General features: G+C 36.4%; 1 protein-coding gene across 4 annotated transcripts in view; it reads right to left on the bottom strand.

Moving 5' to 3' along the window:
• The window catches only part of LOC116783681 (ectonucleotide pyrophosphatase/phosphodiesterase family member 1-like), a 69,917-nt gene that overhangs the window by 30,118 nt on the left and 18,740 nt on the right, over window positions 1-21,059 (bottom strand). For all 4 annotated transcript variants that reach the window (XR_004355792.1, XM_032681410.1, XM_032681411.1 and 1 more), the window contains 12 exons: window positions 19,165-19,290; window positions 18,946-19,006; window positions 13,739-13,836; window positions 10,799-10,878; window positions 9,352-9,471; window positions 8,114-8,223; window positions 6,908-6,973; window positions 6,569-6,641; window positions 5,143-5,251; window positions 3,870-4,001; window positions 2,266-2,297; window positions 771-898 (listed from right to left, as the gene is read on the bottom strand). Coding sequence is in view for 3 of the 4 variants with exons in the window: in XM_032681410.1 (XP_032537301.1) it covers window positions 771-898; window positions 2,266-2,297; window positions 3,870-4,001; window positions 5,143-5,251; window positions 6,569-6,641; window positions 6,908-6,973; window positions 8,114-8,223; window positions 9,352-9,471; window positions 10,799-10,878; window positions 13,739-13,836; window positions 18,946-19,006; window positions 19,165-19,290 (1,135 nt within the window). In the remaining variant the exon portion in view is untranslated. The remainder of the gene's footprint in view (window positions 1-770; window positions 899-2,265; window positions 2,298-3,869; window positions 4,002-5,142; window positions 5,252-6,568; window positions 6,642-6,907; window positions 6,974-8,113; window positions 8,224-9,351; window positions 9,472-10,798; window positions 10,879-13,738; window positions 13,837-18,945; window positions 19,007-19,164; window positions 19,291-21,059) is intronic.

Consider the following 21,059-nt stretch of genomic DNA (forward strand, 5'->3'; position numbering starts at 1 on the left):
GATAATAGATTTTCACTGTCATTGGGGTAACAGAACTTTACACTACTTTATGTGAGTGATTCTTAATATTTTTTTTTATAAAATCTCTAATGTAATTTAGACCATTCAGCCAGGCATCTTACAGTCTAATTAAAAAAATCCCTCCAATCTATACTAGGTCCATATATATTATTTAAACACATACAATTCTAGTAACTCAAACCTCATTGGCACAACTTGCACACATCTACAGTGTTATACAACAGGACTTAAAAATTCTTCCGTGATGAAAGCCCTGAATCATCACAGAGGTGTTCAAAATTATATTATTACAGGAGATACCACTATACTGGGTGTTGTAAATTCTTTCATCAAAACATGTAAGGTAATTAACAGTAGTGGAGTCAGTAAGTTCAAAGACTGACAAGATTGATTCAACCAAGTAATTAATTACATGCTTTGATTTCATGGACTCACTTTGGAAATTCCTAAAGCATAGCAAGATGTGCTCAAGTATCTGACAATAACAACCTTAGTTTCTAACCTGTCACTATTTCCATACCCAGCAGGGAGAATATCTATAGCTGCCAGTTTAGAATTAAGCCTCCCCAGGCCAGCAAAACCTGTGGAGAAAAGCATGCACTGTTTCTGTGCAACACCCCTTTGCTGTGACAAACAAGAATACCACACTCCAATAGATACCATTGAACTCTCAGCATCTGGAAGAACAAAGCTATGAGAAAACAAGAAGTTATTTGTTGTATAATGAAGTACTGCAAACTCTAACTCACCGAGCAAGCTGCCATTGGGAGTCTAAATAGAAGTGCAGCGGTTCAATCCGGTCATTATAGGAATAATGGAAACGCTTGGGTAGCAGCTTTTTCATATAAGCTTTGAAAGGCTGGTTTGGTTCTCTGCACTGAAATGTTGAAATTAAAACATAAAATGTACTTTTCACCAAAATTTACTTATGTCATGCATAGTTCTCATACAGCACATCAATTGCAAAGGGTCTGCAATATCTTGCACTAAGAACGGTATGATCCCATGAGGCTTGGAGTCATCCGGTCTCCAACATAAATATGAATGAATACTTAAATACTGACTGGTTTTGGATTCAATGGTTATTAGAAGAATATTTAATACTGGATTATGGACATAATTTACTTTTTTTTTTCTTACAGCCTACAGTTGTACAGAATCAAACAGTAGTGTTTAGAATTAATAACGAATTATATTAAGATAAACATCATGATAGTTTCACAAGTAGTAGGAGACTATCCAGTGCAATAATTCTATACCTCTGTACTAGAGAAGGTAATAAACATTCAAATGGTTTTTAGATTCAAAGAATCACAGAATATGCTGAGTTGGAAGGGACCCACAAGGATCATCGAGTCCAACTCTCAGCCCTGCACAGGATAAGTCACTCAGGGACAAAAAGAATTTTCCACGAACTAAGATGCATTAATGATTTAAAAAAGTAAAATAAAAACAAAACCACACACAACACAAAACCAAAACAAAACCTCTACTGTAATACTGGAATTTTTGAACATTGAAGTCATCCATACAAATAGCATAGCTCTCAACAACAGCAGGGACAGAGTGGAAAAACAAATTCACTAAGTTATAAGTGACAAAAAATTCAATATCCTATCTCAAAGCTGTTTATCAAAAAGGTGTGAGCAAGAAAATCTTATGCGTGTCCTAACAACAGAGCTGAACTTTATCCTGACTTGGCCCTCAGGTAGTATGGTCCAGATACACAATTTCTTCAGTTTGAAGAGCAACAGGAAACAATTAGTGAAAAGAAATGAATACAAAGCCTTAGTTAATGCACAACCCAAGAGCAATGCCACCTTAGTCAATTTTCATCTTTCCACGTATGGAACTACTTTTGCTGTGGTTATGGAAGGTCACACACACAGAACCGTACATATAATCAGTTAGGTTGGAAAGGACCTCTGAGATCATTGAGTCCAATCCACCATGTCAACTAGACCATGGCACTAAGTGCCATGCCCAGTCTTTCCTTAAACACCTCCAGGGACAGTGACTTCCCTGGAGTGACTTCCATCTCCCTGTGCAGTCCATCCTATGTTTAATCACCCTTTCTGTGAAGAAATTCTTCCAAATGTCCAAATGAAACTTCCCCTGGTGCAGCTTAAGACTATGTCCTCTCATCCTGTCATTGATTCAAAGTCCAGAAAACAGCTGACACTATAAAATACCTGTAAATGTCAGTAGACATTAAGCTAGAACAACAGATAAGACAATACCTACCGTGAGGTTTCTGACAATGCCTTCATAATTAACTGGAAGAATCATAGGTAAGTATTAGTCACCTAAGTCAAAAAAAATCAGATGTAAAATGAAAGCATTCCCATCACATAATATAATTGGCTTAGTTTCAAAAAGTTCCTGGGCATAAGAAACTTTTTTTCCAGAATGAAAACCATATAGAGCAAAATAATCACTAAACTGTCAAAGTATTGCTTTCATGAAATTTTAGTTCAGCCTCTCTTCTCTTTGTTTACTTATTTACAGCTTCAAATGTTAAACTATATTAGTTAAACTTTAGTTAATACTATCAGTTACATGTTAAACTATATGTAAATGTTAAACTATATTAGCCACAGAATATTAGAAGAATAATCTAAGAAGTAAGTTTGTACAAAAGAGACAATTAAATGCTGTGTTAATCAAGATGGATTTTTCCTATTTGCTAATAAACTTATAAAGAAAAAGAAACAAATGCAACTATCAGGACAGCAGCTTCATCTGGCAAGCATCCTTAGAAAGACAGCCAAGTGCAAGCTGGCTAAGATTCAGATGCTTATACTCAAGCCAAAAGAGACCATTCCATCATGTAGTTCGACATTTTGTATAACACAGGCCCACTACATTTCACACAGTTACTCTGTCCCGAGTCTGATACCCAATACTTGACTAAAGTACATAAAGCCATTACCCTGGCAAGAGAACCATTCATAATTCCTGCAGAGATATATGCAGTGCTACAAAGACAGCTACGCTGCTTCATTAAAACAGTGAACATGTCAAAAGCAGGAAATAAGTATTTGATTCCCACATTCTCTGATTAAACATTTAAAGCAGTTTAGAATACCATTAAGCAATGAAGTAAACAGGACTTAAAATCACTGGGGTTGAGACCTACAAGTTTTAAAGAGGACAGGGAACAATAATCTAGACAGAAAAAAAAGAAACATTCAAACAACATAAAGGAAACTTGCATTCAAAATTCATAAGTACCAAACATTGCAGGCATTAAACAATCATCTAAAATGAGTCTGCTTAACTAATCAAAGTTTAAAATTTGTAAGCATTCATTGATTTTCACTCAGTTTTATTATCTCATTTATGTTTATTTGCAGTTTACTCAACTGTTGTCAGAACATTGGGCCATTTTTTTAATAACTATGAAACATTATAATATTCAAAATAATATCCAAGTTATGGTAACAATCTAACATTCCTTTATGACAGAAATATTGCAAATTTATACACACGCTAGCAAATCAGGAAATGAGGTGAGACATGAGGAGAGGATTTTTGGACTGTCTTGAGCACCAATGATCTTATTCAAAGGAATGGCATTCACAGGCAGGAGGTATTTGCAGTTGGTCACTCTGAGGCAGCTCATAAAAGCAACCTGTAGGATTCAAATACACTTTCAGACTTGAAAAGTCAAATGGTCTTTAAAACCACAGGTGCACTACCCAGTATTTCCTCTTCATCGTTACTCAGGTTGACCCTAGCTGGCATCACTCAAGTTTACTCGTGGAATATGTGGAGCTTAAGTTTGTATTTATAAAGTACAAAAAACATATAACCAAATAACAAAAGTTAGTTTAGCAACTACATACAAGAGAAATACTCATCTGGAACATTATTAGGTCTTAGGCGAGCTGCAGGACCAGGTACAACTATGAAATCTTGAACATTGTCCAGATAGCTGTTCAGATATGCTGTTTTTCTGCAACTCCCTGCTTCCATCCCTGTAAAATGAAATAAATTTTATTTTAAAGTGGCAATATTGATGTAGAGTAGCCTTGCTATGGAGACAGGTAACTTCAGCTGTAAAAGTGAGAAACGTAATTTCTCTTCACTCTTTATCAGCAATCCCAAGACATCTGACCCAAGATGCATGTAGAAGAAAAAAAACTACACATAGACAAACACAATCAATTCTTTCCTCAGCTGAGAAAGACTCTCCAATTGAATAAAAGTACAATTTTTCTTCTCTGAAGGGAAAAGAAATCTTACAAGCCTAACAACAGAAGCAAGGGTCAGACCAAATATTAATTTAGCCGAGTATCCAACCTAATAGCGTTCAGTAACATGTCTAGAGAAACACCCAATAAGTACAGTATTATGGACTGGTCTTTCTCCCAGTGCCCTTTATCAATTTCCAGAAGCCAAAGGGACTTCGAGTTGCATATTGCATTTGAACCCTTACTTTTAATAATTTTTGACAGGTTTACCTTCCATTAATTTCATAAATACTTTTTAAACCTGTACAGATACTCGGTTTGCATCATTCCCTGTGGCAATGAGTTTTGCAAGTCACTTTTGTGTTGCATGAAAGTGTGCTTATATTTTGTTTGTCAGAAAAAGACATACAAAAAAAATTGGTAAAATACCTAGCTTATAGAAATAATTCCAGATATACAGAAAAACTATTACAGAAATAAAGTTTTGCATTCACAGCCTTCTAACAATGGATGAGGGAACTGACAACTGAAAGGAAGATATGGTTTGTATTTTTGGTTCTTCAGCAATCTTCAAACTGTAGCTGTGTAGTGTAGTTAAAAGACAGAATAAAATGAAATCTACTTTTTACAGTTCAATTTCTTTATTCTATTTCTTTTATCATCTGGTAATGGTCACAAAAAGAAATAAAATATGAAAATTATTTAATCCCCCCCCATATTCTCCACTTCTTCACCCCCTCATAAAATAGTCTGATTCTCACTTACATTGGTTCTCTCTTATATCATCTTGTTAATATAAAACATATTTTATAGGTATTAGTTGCTTTGCTAATCTTATCAGAAACATGCAAGTATAAACTCAGAATATTACTTTATAAAAACAGTTCTTCAAAAGTTCTGATATATTTCATAAAATCAAATTTACCATGATCTGATACAAAAATAATATTCAGGCATTTATGCAAGTTCATTTGCTTTAGACCATCCATCAGCATCCCTACTATGTTGTCCACTCTCTGTAATGCTGTAATGACCTGCAGAACAAAAATAGGAATGTAAAATAAGTGTTAAAAATACTGTTAAATATAGCGAAATAAAAACGAGAGCCTGCAGACTGCCTATCACCTGCAATGTTCAGAGTTGCCTCCATCTACAGAAGACTGGTTATATCTACACTATACAGGTCTTAATCCAATTTTTGGTGCACCCCACACTGTACTATGATACAGCTACATATTTTTATGTGTTATTTCAGTTGCAGATGCTTAAAAAAAAAATAAAGAAAAAACAAAACAAACAAACAAAATCCCCCAAAACCAAACCAACCAACCAACCAAAAAACCAAAACAAAAAAACAAACCCAAAAAGAAAACCAAACCAACCAGTGACAGGGGTTTTAAAGCATGAAATTGAGGATGCTTGTTGCATTACAAGGGGCACAACCAAGGCCAACAGGGAATGCACAAGAGTGCAGATACTGATGTGCTGAATAGAATAGAGGAAGCCAAAACTGTAGCACTCTTCCTCAAAATGTCTGTTGGGAGAGACATTGGAGCAAACTGTCCTTGAAATTGTGCTCCAAGACTAATATCTTTTCAAACTAGTTTAAAGAAACTGAAAAAGCCAAAGAATGAGCTACCAGTGTAGCCCTGTTTTTTTCCTGACCATTCAAGATGGGAGAATTTTACAAAGTTCCTGAATTTCCAAGAACTTTTTTCTTTCCATTTTTTCACTTTGGTTTGTTAAAAAGTAAAGCTATTTAGTACTTTTGAAAACAGTAGCAGTCCCAAAAACTTCTTATTTATACAATAAATCACGGACTGTGATGGGGTGAATGTTCCTTTTATCTGCCTCTTTCAGAAAAGGCATAAAGTATAACTGCAGGGAGATAAGACCAATATTCATCTAACCTTGGCACAGGGACTGAGTGGAAATGAATGACAATTATAACATGAATACTGAACCATCAAAACACACACATTGCTATGAAAACCTCTGTTCTTGCTAAGTTGAGAGTATACAAATTTTATGTCCCTATTACTCCCTTCCACCAAAAATCAACACAAACCATTAGTAGGAGCAGATAAAACAACATACAAGACATACTCAAACATGTTTTGGTAATTTAAAAGTTTGCAAAATAAAGAAAATAAAAACTAGATTTACTAAACAGGCTGTTTATTATACACTTTATATCAATGTTAATTATGGATGGGCTGTCTATTCATCATTTTTTTCCTAATAAGCATTCTTCTTATAACCTTGGTTAATATAACATTAAGTATGGAAATTATAGAGTAAGAGCAAAGCTTCAAATTAAAAAAAAAAAATTAAACTACAAAACTACTTACTCCACTGCTTACTGGTCCAAACTTATGGCCCGAGGAATCTGGTTCTTCTAAATACAGAGTGTAAAAGTGTGGTCTATATCAAACAGTACCAAAAATGTAATATTTTACATACATGTTGAGACAGGTTGAAGAGATTATATTTAAACAATGGAGATAATATATTGGAAAAAACGCTGTCATTCAGAGGAAAAACACATTAAAGGGAAATAGAGAAATGCAATTTCATAGAAAAAGCTTTCAGTCATAGAAACAGGCATTAAATAATATTTTAACATTATTAGAATCATGGATAAGATATTCCACTCTAACAGGAACTTACACTTGCCATTGTATACCTACCTTTCATCTTCAGGTAACTGCAGCCAGCGAAGGACAGTTACCACTCTTTCTTCAAAAGGGATTGAGCTGTATCAGAATAATACAATATCAACCAACCATGCATTTCCAAGAGCTAAAAACTTTTAGCCATACATTACAAAAAGTCAGTTTATTTTAGCAGAAAAAAAAGTGAATTCATTAAGGACTATTTAGCAGGATGCAAATTCATCTATGCTAATTGCCTGTGACTCTACAGGAGTTTATGGTCTGATCTAAAACTCAATTGAATACAGTCCCCATTGATTGCAATACAATTAGAGTAAAGCTCTCAGTACTGCTTGCATTTATTATACAAAGTGGATAATTGGCTTCAAGGTGCAAAGTCACATGCATGTTTTCATTCCTGTATTATGTTATGAAAAAGTTTTCTGTTAAGGGTGGGGTTAGGGGGTTTTTTTATGCTTAAACAGGTTGAATACAAGTTCTCATACTATATCACAAAGTAGATCCTCTACATCAATTACTAAAGCAGACTAAAAATAAGCATATTGACCTTTTAACAATGTGAGGCATTCATAAAATTAGTATTCAGCTACATAACACAAATTCAAGTAACAATGTAGCAGTTCCTAGGGAAAAAATGTAGGTAACAAGACAAGAAACAAAATTTCCATCCTATATGAAGGATGTAGGAAGAGAAAATGGTCCTAGGAAGATAGAAATAAAAAGTCTGATTCCTTGGGCAAGATTTGAGGTTATTAAATAACTGGTGATAAACCATTTCATTAAGCAGAAAATGTTCAACTGTAGTGAAGAGCAATCACTGACTAACATTATTGCCTTAATGTGCAATATTTTCAAAAATTGCAATTAAAATAATTTTAAATTGGAATAGTTTATCACAGTCAATAGTAAAACTTCAGTGTTCATGGACAGAGCCACATCAAGACCTGATCCATTCACTGTATGAAGAGTTTGGATTGAAATACTCTACACACCCAAAAAAGGTTTTTATAAATACCTTTAAAATATTTGCTGAGGAATGAAAAGATTATTAGACAAAGACTGCATTATACTGAAACAAAGTTAATTGGATTCTAGTTTTTTTTATTCCATGTTGCACACAACTGTTTGGAAAGCATGAAAAAAAAAATTATGCTTTCTCTGGCATCTGTCCCATTATAATAGTTAAAATCAAATATTCACCCGAGTCACAGGCGCACATACCTATTGTATTTTTCATACAGACTTGGAAACGTTCCATTAACTGCTACGTCTGACCCAGGCCAAAAGAATGTACCCGCTTTCAGACCCTGGTACACAGCCGTCAGCCAAATCTGCAGCAGAATTTTGCTGTCATTAGTGCAGGTCACTGAATTAGCTGAGTTGCTGACAGACCCCACTGCCACCTTCACTAACTCTGCACCCTTTAGCAAGACCAAAAACTAAAACTTTTAAGTGGAACACTCCAGTCGATCTTGCAGGTCACCACTATCTGCAGACCAGATACACTTTGTAGCCTGATTCCTTATTGCAGGCACTCACATCCCTTCTGCTGCTACAGGAGGGGGAGCCAGGGCAGGAATAGGAACCATTAGTAGAATGTAATGGTAGACCCATGGCTGAACACCAGGAAGGGGAAATGTCTCAAGAACAGTGACACGAGAAGGGGTAGGAATATTCCAAAGACCTACATCCCACATACTCTTGACATATGGAAGCAACACTGTGGTCAGTTTTTCTGGTTTTACTGCTGATCACATGATTTGCACATTTATGCCTTCTGTGTATTTTCTGCCTGACTCACATCACTCTCTTCTCAGTAGCCTGCAAAGTCTACAACAGTGTGTTCTTTCCTCAAGAATCAAAAAAAAAAAAAAACCAAAACAAAACAAAAAACCACCAAAACCCACAAACAACCTAGTCTTCCCTGCATTAGTAAATAGCTGCATCTGGTCCCTTGCTATTCTTCAGGCTAGCACTCACCCAAACTTTTCCATGCCACTTCATTTTGATGGCAGTCTCAGCAGTTTTGCATAGGTGTATGATTGAACCGAGACAATTTCTTTTAAAACCACATCTTTAGACTTAGTAGTAATTTATTCAGAGCATAAACCTTTACTAATGATTCTTATTACTAAAACTAACTGGTCTGTCAATTTTCTCAGAGAAGCTAAGTGCAAGCCCACTCATATTAAAAACAGAACAAGATCTGGTATCTCTATTAGTTACTTTAAGGCTTCATTCTCCTCTGGGAAAATTCCATTTAAGTTCAACAAAATCTGTTACATTTTGTTTCATTTGTTATTTTGCAGCTCTAGTATGGCAATTCTAATCATGCTGAGTAACACTTCTTGGCTGACTTAGGAGTACCCTCTGTACTCTTTCAACATCACTATGCATTCAAGTGATATTAAGTAACATAGCAGGCTGATGTACATTCTCAGAAGAGTATTAATACTTACAGGCTGCCCTTGGTACCACTGTGGATTAAACTTCTCCTTACTTTTAAGGGTGAAGGATGCATTTCTTTTGGGGTCATACATCTTATTATCAATTATACCATGAGATTCAGGATACAGCCCCTGTAATTGAGAGTATACCTTGTTGCAATGTTATAAAGAAAAAGAACCTTCTGGCTGCACAAACATGTCTTTTAGACAAGTATATACATGGAATACTCTATATGTGACTTTTACTCCACCAGTACCTCAAGACCCAAATTTTACAGCATCATGTGCCACGGCTTCCAATTCTTAATTGTTTCATTCTTCCAATTCCCTACCTTCCAATTCGTAATTGTTTCTCAGTGAGACAAAAAGAAAAATAGGTCAGCAATTTCTTCTGGGATCAAATTGAAAGATATCTTATGAGTTCACACATTTGTTGTATCTTTAGTACCAAAGACAAAGCAACCACCTATGCTGGACCTCCATCGCATGAGCAAAAGCTCTAGCTGGGATACCTGTTGCAGGGAAGGAAGTGCTCAGGGGCATCAGTTCTTGGGTAGCACAAGGAAACCTTGTGCTCTGCCTTTAAGCAGACTAGCTCCTTTTTACATTTATAAAGGATAAAACACCACCACCATTAGGACCCTGCTACTTTTCACAAGAATAGGAAGCTGAGACAAAGCTCTGTACTGTACACCTCACATGGCTGCAGGGCATGCTTAATGCCTCTCAGTTGCATATTCAGTCATGGAGATTTTCAAGGATTGCACAATTAAGCATCTCATTCCTGAACCTGTTCTCCTCACTTAGACAAACTAGAGAGATAAGACAGGAGGTACAGATCCTAGTATTTGATTGAATTTTAGTTCTAGCATGATGAAATCAATAAGGAGCTCCTCGATTCCAACCCTGCATTTGGTGTTAAAAACCTCCATTTTAGTTTTTCTTTCCATATGCAGGAGGTGATAAATTTGCAAGATCAGTTCTGTGACATTTCTATGCAGTCTTGGGTACAGTCCATCACAGACAGAGTCAACATCAGTATGATGCTCAGATCTCTCATTTCATACTCTACTTTGCATCATACTACCTTAAAGAAGTAGAATAAGGCTGGCAATATAAAGGAGTCGGGCTGCTCCCATTCCAAGAGAGTGAGTTGCAATTTAGTGGAAATATTTACACAAATAAGGAGTTATAAAGTCATGTGATATTCCACATGGGAATTCTCACAGCTACCCTTGGAAGGATTGGATTTACTTACATTAGATCTGGCCACTTAGTTGTAGTGTTATATAATGACTTAATCTAAATTACATAAGGAATATAATATATACACTTTCCTATTCTGAAGGGAAATACTATTATTTTAATAATCCATCAAAAATATACTACTCCCTTGGAGACAACTTGCTAGTGAACCATCTATTCAGCGTGGAAACATATAATATAGAGGAATTCTTACTGTGACAATGGAGTAATGGTTGGGAAAGGTTTTGGAAGGGTACACTGGCCTCATACTGGAAGTGTATGTTCCACATTTCTCTAGAGGAAGGAAGAAAGAAAATGAGCAACATTACAGAAATAAAAATCTTGCAAGTTTCTCTCATGAAGACATAAAAAAAAAAAACCAAAACACATGTTTCCAGAAAGTTTTTGTTCTTCAAAATTGTGGGTTTAATTTTTCTTCCCACCTTCATTTACAAGCTGACTAAATAGCTATTAACATGAATTTTATATATTCCTAATCACTGACTGCAATGATCGCATGAGCAAAACCTACAGTCTTTGTGAAAAGTATGCATAGATAAGAATGAATAATCAAAGAAATCAAACCCTTCAATGTTACCCTGGTATGCAGTAAGTTCAGTCTGCAGCTTGAGACCAACTTCACCCTGGATGCTCCCAAAGATTAAGTGGCCACTGGCACAGTGGTGCCTTAGCTCTCTCAGTCACCTGTCAAATCACTGCTTATTTTGTAGTCTCATTTTTTGTTTGCAGGGTTTTTAAAATATAAAAATAAGCTCGTATTTTAGAATGAACTTCAAAGCTTTCTTTATCTTGATATAAAACCATATGGTTTAAAAGAGATTAGTGTACTGTATTTGTCAGTATGAGGAGTCATTAGCCAGGCCAAAGCAACTGAGAAAACCTTATTTAAGGGGCCTAAATTTCCACTGGCAAACGTATGGGCCCCAGTTTTCAGAAAGAAAAGAAAAAGCCTTCATTAACAACTTAAAAAATGCTATGTGATAATCCAAACTGCTTCAACAGAAGCTAAAGAACCAAAAGTAATGAGCCTATAGAAAGAACACCACTGGACCATCATCTTCACTATGACTATAGGTAATTATATATAATATAAATAAAATAGAAATGAAAGGCTTAATAACATAAAATGTGTTGCATCAAGGCACTTTGAACTCATTGAATTGAGGTTTTGATTACTTTTCAGTTGAAATAATCAATTTGAGCTAATCAAGAGAGAAAGAAGCCAGAAAAATAAATGTTCTCAAGTCCCATAGACATCCTCTCCCACATTTGCATTCTGTAGTAACAAATCATCACTTGTATCTTTTTTATTACTGCAACACACTTAACACATTTCAACCATTTCCAATTCTGTTCTTGAGGTTGTTTTCCAAAACTGTAGTTTTTTGGTGGAGGTGGGTGGAGAGGTTGATTTTTTTTTTTGTCTTTTTTAAAAGTAAGAGAAAAATACACTTAGAAAATTTTTGCCAAAAATCCTAGGGGTTTTTTCCTGGGATTTTCCATCTTTTTGGCTTGTTGCCTTAGTTAAAGACAATTTAATACAAAAGGATGATTTATCTTAAACTTGCAATATCATAGCATAGAAGCGTGTGAAAATGTCTTCTCTGAACACCATATGACACAGTAAGGCTATGCCTGGGTTCACACCTCAGTGACACCAGTTTTCATTCGTGGAACTATTTTTCTCGTACCAAAGAATATCTGCCTTATCTGAGTATTTCACCCATCACTTTACGAAGAGGGGGAAAAGGAGAAAGCTGAAAATCCTGTAGTATACTCTGTTGTAAAAGCCTTCTAGCACATTGCCAAAAAATGCTGCAGAGTAATTTAGAAATGTTAACATAATGCAGAAATATTTCCTCCCAGATTATTCCTAATTTTGTTGTGTCTAAAACATGTATTACTAGGCTTTCTGATATTAGAATCCTTTAAAAATCATCACAAACTCTATAGTTCTGGAGAAGTGAAGTGACTTTGATGAAGATAGTAAGATATTTGTATTGGTCAGAATTTATCATAGATTCAGTACAAAGAAAAATACAAGATTATTATAGAAGTCAATGAGAGAAGTCACACTGTAGCCTATCCAGACCAAAGAATGAAGAAACTTTACACACATAAGTGCATATCACAGACTAGAAGTCCCACAGAAGCTTTGTGGCACTGCTATCTTTTATCTAGGGCAGAGCTATAATAATTTGTAATAGCCAGCTTCTCCTAGCACTGCCCAAGAAGACTTCTCCAGTTTAATTTTTTTATAACTGCATCTAATGAAAACTTTTCAAATGCCTTATTTTATGCTAACAGGGAACGAAATAAGGGGAAAAAAAACCATCCTCAAATACATCTGTGAATTGTTATCCTCTGGAACATATCAAGTGGTGACAACCACTGTATAAAAAAGCAAGTATTTTTACTCACTTATTTTTAGTCAAACTGAAACCAGGCACCCCAGGTAGTAATTTATGAAGTCAAGAAAATTGGCATATTTTTCAGACAAGAAATACCATCAGTTCTTTACAGACCACAGCCAAAACAGAAACAGGAAAACTAACTAAAGTTACTTAGGCCTACATAACTAAGACACTACAAAAGTTAGGGAATAAACATGTACTGGTGAGGTTCTCATTTCTTCTGAAAATGTTTGTTAAATGAAGTTTTCCTTGGATTCATCACATTTCTACTAGCCCTTCTATATCATCTGTTCTTAATCTCTTTTTTCTCTGTCTTCTTTTTCAAATATAATTAAATGCTTTCTATCTTGCTTTCCATTTTCCAAGCCATTCCACCTAAATATGAGATTATATACATTATAGAGTGAAAAGGGTCTATTTCTATTTCAAAGAAATAAAGTAAGCTCACAGCAAAAAACATCCACCTCCAAAATATAACAGGGCTACCTAATAATTTAGAAGATTTCATCAAAAATCCAAAGGGTCCTTTCCTCAAGCCCTCTCTCTTTCTGCCCTTACACTCTCCCACACCTCAAGTCCTCTGTGTATGGTTGTTATTTAGGACAACTACTTCCATATTCATGGAAGAAAAGTGAGGATTTTAAAGAGTAAGCATAGCTGCATCTATGGATTTTTCAGGTAAGACATCATAATATTTCTTAGACAAATAAACTACTCACGTAATTTGCTAATAACAGGGAGAAGTCCACCCCAAGTCTGCAAATATTCTGCTCTGAAGCCATCCAATGAAAATAATAACAGTGGAGACTTGGTAAATCTGAACAAACAGAAATTAAATATTAAAAGACAGACTCTGAGAAATAATTTCCTATCACTTATTTCAAGAAAGTTTCCCCCAAATAGTTGGAATGTTCATTATGGGGTTATAAACCAGGCCAAAGAAGCAAGTTGTCCCAAACAGGAAGGTTTGCAGGCTGGCACAGTGGTGACCAGACAAACTGTCTGCTCCCTCTGCTTGCAGGCTGGCATAGAAGCCCTTCCCAAAGACATTGAGGAATGCAGTAGGGTATGTATAGAAAAGTCATTACAAGGTTTGATTTCAAACACACCCATAACATGAGATGCTCAGGTAATCCATCTGGTGGGTTTGATACTCCTTATCTTGAAATCAGTCCCACTGGAGCAACGTTCAGCCCCTTCAACCCCACTTTCCCACCCCAAGGTAAGAGCAGGGAAAGAAATAAGGCAGTGGGAAGCCTTATGTTAAAATAAAATTTCCTTTATTCACTTTACTCCTGAACAACTTGTAATCTAGCTGAAAAAAAGAGGATTTTTATATATATATATATATATATATATAACACAAAACTGTAAGCAAGTCTAATGTACAGGGTATGTTAAATCAGCAATTATAAACACACATTTTTCCTTTCATCTTATAAAGATTATTCAACCAAGAAGAATTTGCTTACTGTACCAGAATTACTACCCATCTCCAAACTCAATGTGACCCTGTGACTGGAAACACTGTAACAGTATTTCTGTCTGGAACTTGACAGATAAATTCAGAAACTGATTTCACTGGAGCAAGCTAAAATAAAGTCTGCCTTTCCAGTCTCCACAGGACCTATGTTTTCCAGTCTTAACTTGTTCCCAGCTTCAGCCCTGTTCAAACAATTTCTCTCCAACTGTAAGTACTTAAAACATTGCATCGCAGACAGGAATAGTCATCAGTAACTTCTTCCTTGAAGAAAACATACCCTAGGTTTGACCTATAGATATGAAGACACATGAGGCAAAAAAAAAACAAAAAAAAAAACAAAAAACCACAAACGAAAAAACCCCACAGCAGTGCAACAATAACTACTGAAAATACAGATTCCCATAAAAGAAGTTAATATATTTTACATGTCAATTGCATGTTTCCTTTTATGTTTGCAAACGGTAAAATGAATATTTTAACTTTGTTGCACTTTAGTTTCCCAAAATAAAACAGTGATGATGGAAGACAAATATTATTTATAAAGTGTTAACAATTTCTTTGGTGTGGTACTCCACAAAAAATCCAAGCAGTCATTTACAAGGGAAACATCTATAAGCCTTATGTCCATTAAACAAATGTGATTATATTAAGCTAAAGATTAGTCAGGCAACCAAAACATGTCTATCTTAAGAAAATTTTAATCGACAATTTTTAATCAACAGTTCAGCCAAAAGGATTTCGTTACTCAGAACCATTACATAGCCTGCCCTACACTCCAGACAGAACAAAACATTTAATTGCATTTCTAAGATGCATGTTTGTATCCTGATTTTTAATTTATATGGCACATTTAGCGTCATCTGAAAATCTAGTAGGGGCAACTAGTTGGGAACAAGAAATGAATGATTTTCAGACCAAGACTAAAGCCCTTTGGCAGAACAGAGTAGGGAAACATTAGGTATTACATTTGCCCAATATTACAAGTATTTTTTGCACAAAAGTTTCTGATGTCTGCACCTTTTGCAAACACCTTCTCCATGCCCCCTCTTGCTCAATAAATTGATTCACTCAAATGCAGAGGTCTAAAACTCTTCACTACAAAGTTCCCTGAAATAGAAGATGAACTTTGAGGCAAAGATTGTTCAATATTACTTACCAACAAGGTTAACTTAAAAAAAAAAAAAAAAAAAAAGCCCAAACAGAAAACCCCACCAAATTTAAGACAACTCCTTAGAAAGGGACTTTACGCAACTGTTTCTGGTTTGGCATTTACAAGTAAACCAACTGTTAAATACATGTTTTGGTTGTCTGCAAATCTAGCTACTGACCCCTTCGCACATGTGAAATTAAATTTGGCAAAATAGACCATTGCCACAACGAGGCAGTTGGCCATTTCACTTCTTGTAAACTCTACACATGCCAAAACTCATATAGTTAGTGACCTCCCTGGTGCTCAGGGAAGCAAAGCGCGACTACCATGATAAACTGCACTCTTTGGAACAGCTCCAGTACAATGCCCAGACAAACTGACATGAGCTCAATTCCGAGGTATATCAGGAATCTCCATGACTTTTTCCTGTCAGTAGCCAAGACTGCACTTGCTACTTCAGAAATGCGCTGCCATGAGCAAGCAGATCTGGGAGGTTCAAGTTTTGGTCCTGCCAGTGATTCATTCTGGCTGTGTCCAAATGGTATGACAAGCATGTTTAACAGCTCCTGGATAAATAGGTACACCACAGTCACATCCTGACTCCAAACTGAAGGAAATGCAGTAGCAATTATCCCCTCCTATAAACCTTCTATGGAAACACAATGCAGGCAACACAGGCTTACTGTGGTCTAGTAAGCTGGATGATCAAGAGCCCAGAACCACGGAACACTTTGCCAAGCGGACCTGCCTCATTGCAGGCAGGTTAGGCCATAATTAAAAGAAAGAGGAAAAAAAAAGAAAACAGAAAAATAAAGGAAAGAAAGTCCCCTTGAAAATCTTAACATACTACACAGAAAACTTCCTATCCCACACACATACTCATACATTACAGTTTATATACAGCCATAAAGCATAGAAATAAAAGCTTTCTTTTCCACTAAATGTAGACAAAGCCTCAACAGGAGGCACAATAGCATCTTAAAATATAAAGAGAGATCAGCAAAGAGGAAAGGAATCAGCTGTTCTTCCAGCTCAGTGAAGACAGAACAAACAGTAATAGGCTTAAAGTACAGCAAAAGACACAAGGACAAAAAGACAGGAAAAAGTTATCAGTAAAGCCACCTAGCTAAGCATTAGGGTAAACTGCTTAAATAGGTTTGAATTCTCAGAGTATTGTTTTACTCCTAGAACAGTGGGAAGGACTAGATCACTCCTGAGATCTCACAGCTCATTAATTTTATAACCCTATTAAATAACATAGAACCTACTCTTGTAAAGACTTAGGTGCGTACTTAATTTTAAGTAATAGATCACTCCTGAGATCTCACAGCTCATTAACTTTATAACTCTATTAAATAACATAGAACCTCATCTTGGAAAGACTTAGGTGTGTACTTAATTTTAAGCAGTTGACAAATCTCATTGAAGTCAGTGGGACTTCTCAGACTAAGCACCTCATTGAACACTGCATCTTGTTCTGTCTATTCTGCACTACAAGAACAAACCCAGCTAAAATGAAAGCAGAATAAAACCAGCCATTTGAACCCACAAAACATGCTGTATTGATATGCACAGAATTGGAACTGATATCCTGAGGTCTCAAAATGAGCACTGCACTGAAGTCACCTGCCTTCCTGCCTACTGCACCATAGGAAGAAGTGGATTGTTTACAGAGCTGTTAGTTTTGGGAGAGGTTTGTGTGCTAATAGTTCGAGATGAGCCTTCAGTCAACACTTTGACCACACATCACCCTTTCCTGGGCTGGGTCTTATTGCAACATTTTGGGTTTGTCAGGATAAAACAATTTTAGTAGAGTAACTATGTAACTCTTTCATACACTGAACACAAGGAAAAAAAAACAAGTTAACCAACAGGAGCTGCTCTATTACATTTGCGTCATTAACTTTGACTGTGGATCTGTAGAAGGCTCTTGCTTGTTTACCAACCTTTCAGGGGCAAGACTTCCTAACCTTGTATTAGGGAAATCAGCATCCTAGAGTCAGTTCCCAGCATGCAGTCCCAAATGGTTCCTGAGCTCAGAACAAGAGTTAATGACAAAAGCTTCAAGAATCACCTGGCTATCACCTTTCTACATAAGGGGTTGCTGGGGACTTGGACTACAAGCTGGACAGAAGCTCCATTTTCTGTCCTGGTGAAGGTTGTGAAGTGTTAGCATTTGTTTACTACTCTGAATCAGAATGAAGAGTACTCAACTGGTATTAAATATTTCAAAAGGAAATGTACTTTGACAGCATTATAACTCCAGTGAATAAATACAGTATTATTTAAATATCTTAAGTCAAAAAAGTAGTGATATAACAAAACAAGATGTTTTTACTTCACTAGAAATATCCCCAGCACAGCATAATTTCAAAATGAAAATAGGTCAGATTTTTTGATACTTGTCAGTCAAGAACACAGTTTAATTCAACTTATGCCACAACATATCTACCAAATATTTACCAGTAGAGCACATTTCAAGCAAGAACATTTAAGTCACTTCTATAAATAGCTTAGACATACAATCATAGTTTGTAGTTAACTTTAGCTATTGAGTTAGTTTAAAGATCCTACAGGAAAAACAGTACAAGAAATACAGGCGCTTTTTTCCTGCCTGGGAGTTTTGCTGTATTATTTGAGCCTGAGAGCTGATGCCATAAACCACAAGTCATTCCTCACACAGCTTATACAGAAATTGCAGGAGCAGGCCCACTGTGGAGCTGAGTCAGAGAATACAAGGATCCCATGGCATTTTACACCTTTTAAAGAAAGCAGTTCAGACAGCTTGCAAGTAATGCTGTCCCACTGCTGGTGAAACTGGAACAGCGTACCTGTGCACATTTTGCAGCTCCAAGGCTGTAAAATGCAAGCTAGTGAAAAGGTCTTTCGAAGTGACAAGGGAGGGAGGCAGTCTTAGGAGCCTGAGATTGCTGGATGGGTCACAAAATATTTGGGATAGTGGGTACTGGAGAACATGTAGGTCAACAATAAGGTTGGCAGCACAGCAAAGTTGCCCAGACCACACATATGTGTGAGAGACAGGAGGGCTGAGGAATAGGCATGTCTTACAAGTCAAGCAAGTGCTGGGATACACGAGTGTTGCTGGGATAGAGCAATTTGATCTGTTAGTAAGCACACCAAATGCTGGCTGAACAGGTGTCCTTCTGTCTGGTAACTGCTCTTACTGTATGTATGAAAGGCAAGTAGATCCCAGGAAGGCACAGCAGCGAAAATAATCACAAAAATGAAATGCAAGCAAAGAGCAGAGCTATGCAAATATACAATTTCCTCACCCTTTTGGACACTGAGGTTCAGTAATGTCCTCACACTCTTCTTCAACCCAGCTTGCCTCTCCTTAAAACAAATGAGTGCAATTTATTTTTTAAGACAGTATATTCTTACTGATAAATGTAAGATTTTTTTCATTTTACTGGATGCTTTTAAAGTCCTTACTCCTTTCATACAACTACAGGTACATATGAAAGATATAGAAATTTGTTGGGGATATTTACCTTTACAAACAGCTTGATAATTGACACAGCAATCTTTGTTTTCCACACAGTCATCTGAACAGGAACAATGATATTCTGGTCGCCTCTTTTCTCCACATCTGAATTTATTACAGGTCCATATGTGGGCTAAAAAACAGATGAGAGAGAAGGACAGCACAATGACTTACACAATGTTGTAAGTGCAGAACTAATAAACCAAGTGTAAAGTTAGGTCTCAAATGTCTACTCACAGAAAAGCCTTGAGTTCTCATTCATGCATAGTATTGCAAACTTTGGCACTTTGGAAAATAGAAACACCCTGTCTGAGTTCAAGAAGCATTTGGACAATGCTCTCAGGCACATAGCGTGATTCTTGGAGTGTCCTGTGCAGGGCCAGGAGTTGGACTCGATGATCTGACGGGTCCCTTCCAATTCAGCACATTCTATGATACTATGATTTTGTTATCAGTTGTAAACACAAGTAGATCCTTTACATTCAATGAGGATAAGCATGAATGAATTTACCAGTTGAGTGAATATTTACGTGAAGCTCTTAACAGAGACACGGAAGCCAAATCTAAATGTTTGAACAGAGGACACTCAATGTTTTTTCATGCATTTTCATACATGACTAGCAATTAGAAATCCCTAAAAGCACTGTCAGAGGTTAATCTCACTTTCAGGATACTGAACTTAAGTAACTCCGCTAATATCAATAGATATTTACTTCTGTGAGAGAGGGAGAAGAATCTATTATGGTTCTAGTTACATGATACTATTGGGAAACAAGAATTTAATTCTCCACTGATGTTAAGGTTAATTTTAAAAAAAAACAACATAAATCAATTCATTCCCATTCTTAGAGCTAAGATAGACTCTCCAGTTTGTTTTTAAAGAATTTTTTTAACGGAGGGAAAATGATGTAATGAAACAGACAGCAGAGTAAACTCTATGCAACTATATATACATACAAATATATATACATATATCTCAACTATATATGCAACTTTATATATACAAACAAAAAGTTTTAGGCAAATGAGATGACCTTTCAATAGCAGTCAGTTGAAGCAGGGATTTGTGCCTAGTTTAATCATTTGATTTTCAAAGTATACATTGGAATTCTAAATTTATCACTGTTGTCTCACCCAGAAATTAATGAAATACATGTAAAGAGGAGCAAGAAGAAAAATAGTTACCTGAAAAGAATGCTGCATTTGAAGCATCAAGGCAAAATCAAAGTAGAGAAAACAGTCAAGTTTTGCCCTTAGTGTTCTACCCGCTCTAACAACTTCCCCTGTAAAATTTCTCTGAGGTATTTTTCACACCTTTGCCTATCTGACCTTCTCTTTCTGGCAACTCATGACAACTGCTACTCATTCTGCAATCGTTCTCCACCAGTGCAATCTGTTTTGTCATTCTGCCTTGATTCATGCTCATGACCCTTGCTTCACACTCAAGCTGGGAAGTAACATGGCAAAGGGCCTGAATAGCTGGGTAAGGAGAGATGGCAGCTTTTACAGAGTTGCTCTGTCCTTTCTCTTTTTCACACAGGCAATGACAGAAAAATACAATATGCAGAATGCATTTCTATTCTGGGCTTGCCTGAGAATGTAGGAGTTGTCCCTGATGTCCGGGACAATGCAGGTCAGTGTTCTCTTACCACCAGACAAAGAACAAAAAGCTGGCTGAGATCTCGAGTTGCAGTTATTCCTCCGCTTTCCAAGGGGGAAGGCAGCAGCACAGTCTGTTGTAGCCTCTCTCCTCACAGGAGAGCTATGGGAAAGCCATTATAGTGGCTATGTCAGTTCCTATGTAGTCCAGCTGGCTGAAATACAAGCTTTGTTTGTGTAAAACAGCAGCTGTACAAAGCCCTGATGTTTCCACAGGAGTCCCCAGTAACCCCATCACCACTG

This window comes from Chiroxiphia lanceolata, chromosome 3, assembly GCF_009829145.1.
Source record: "Chiroxiphia lanceolata isolate bChiLan1 chromosome 3, bChiLan1.pri, whole genome shotgun sequence".
Lineage (NCBI taxonomy): Eukaryota > Metazoa > Chordata > Aves > Passeriformes > Pipridae > Chiroxiphia > Chiroxiphia lanceolata.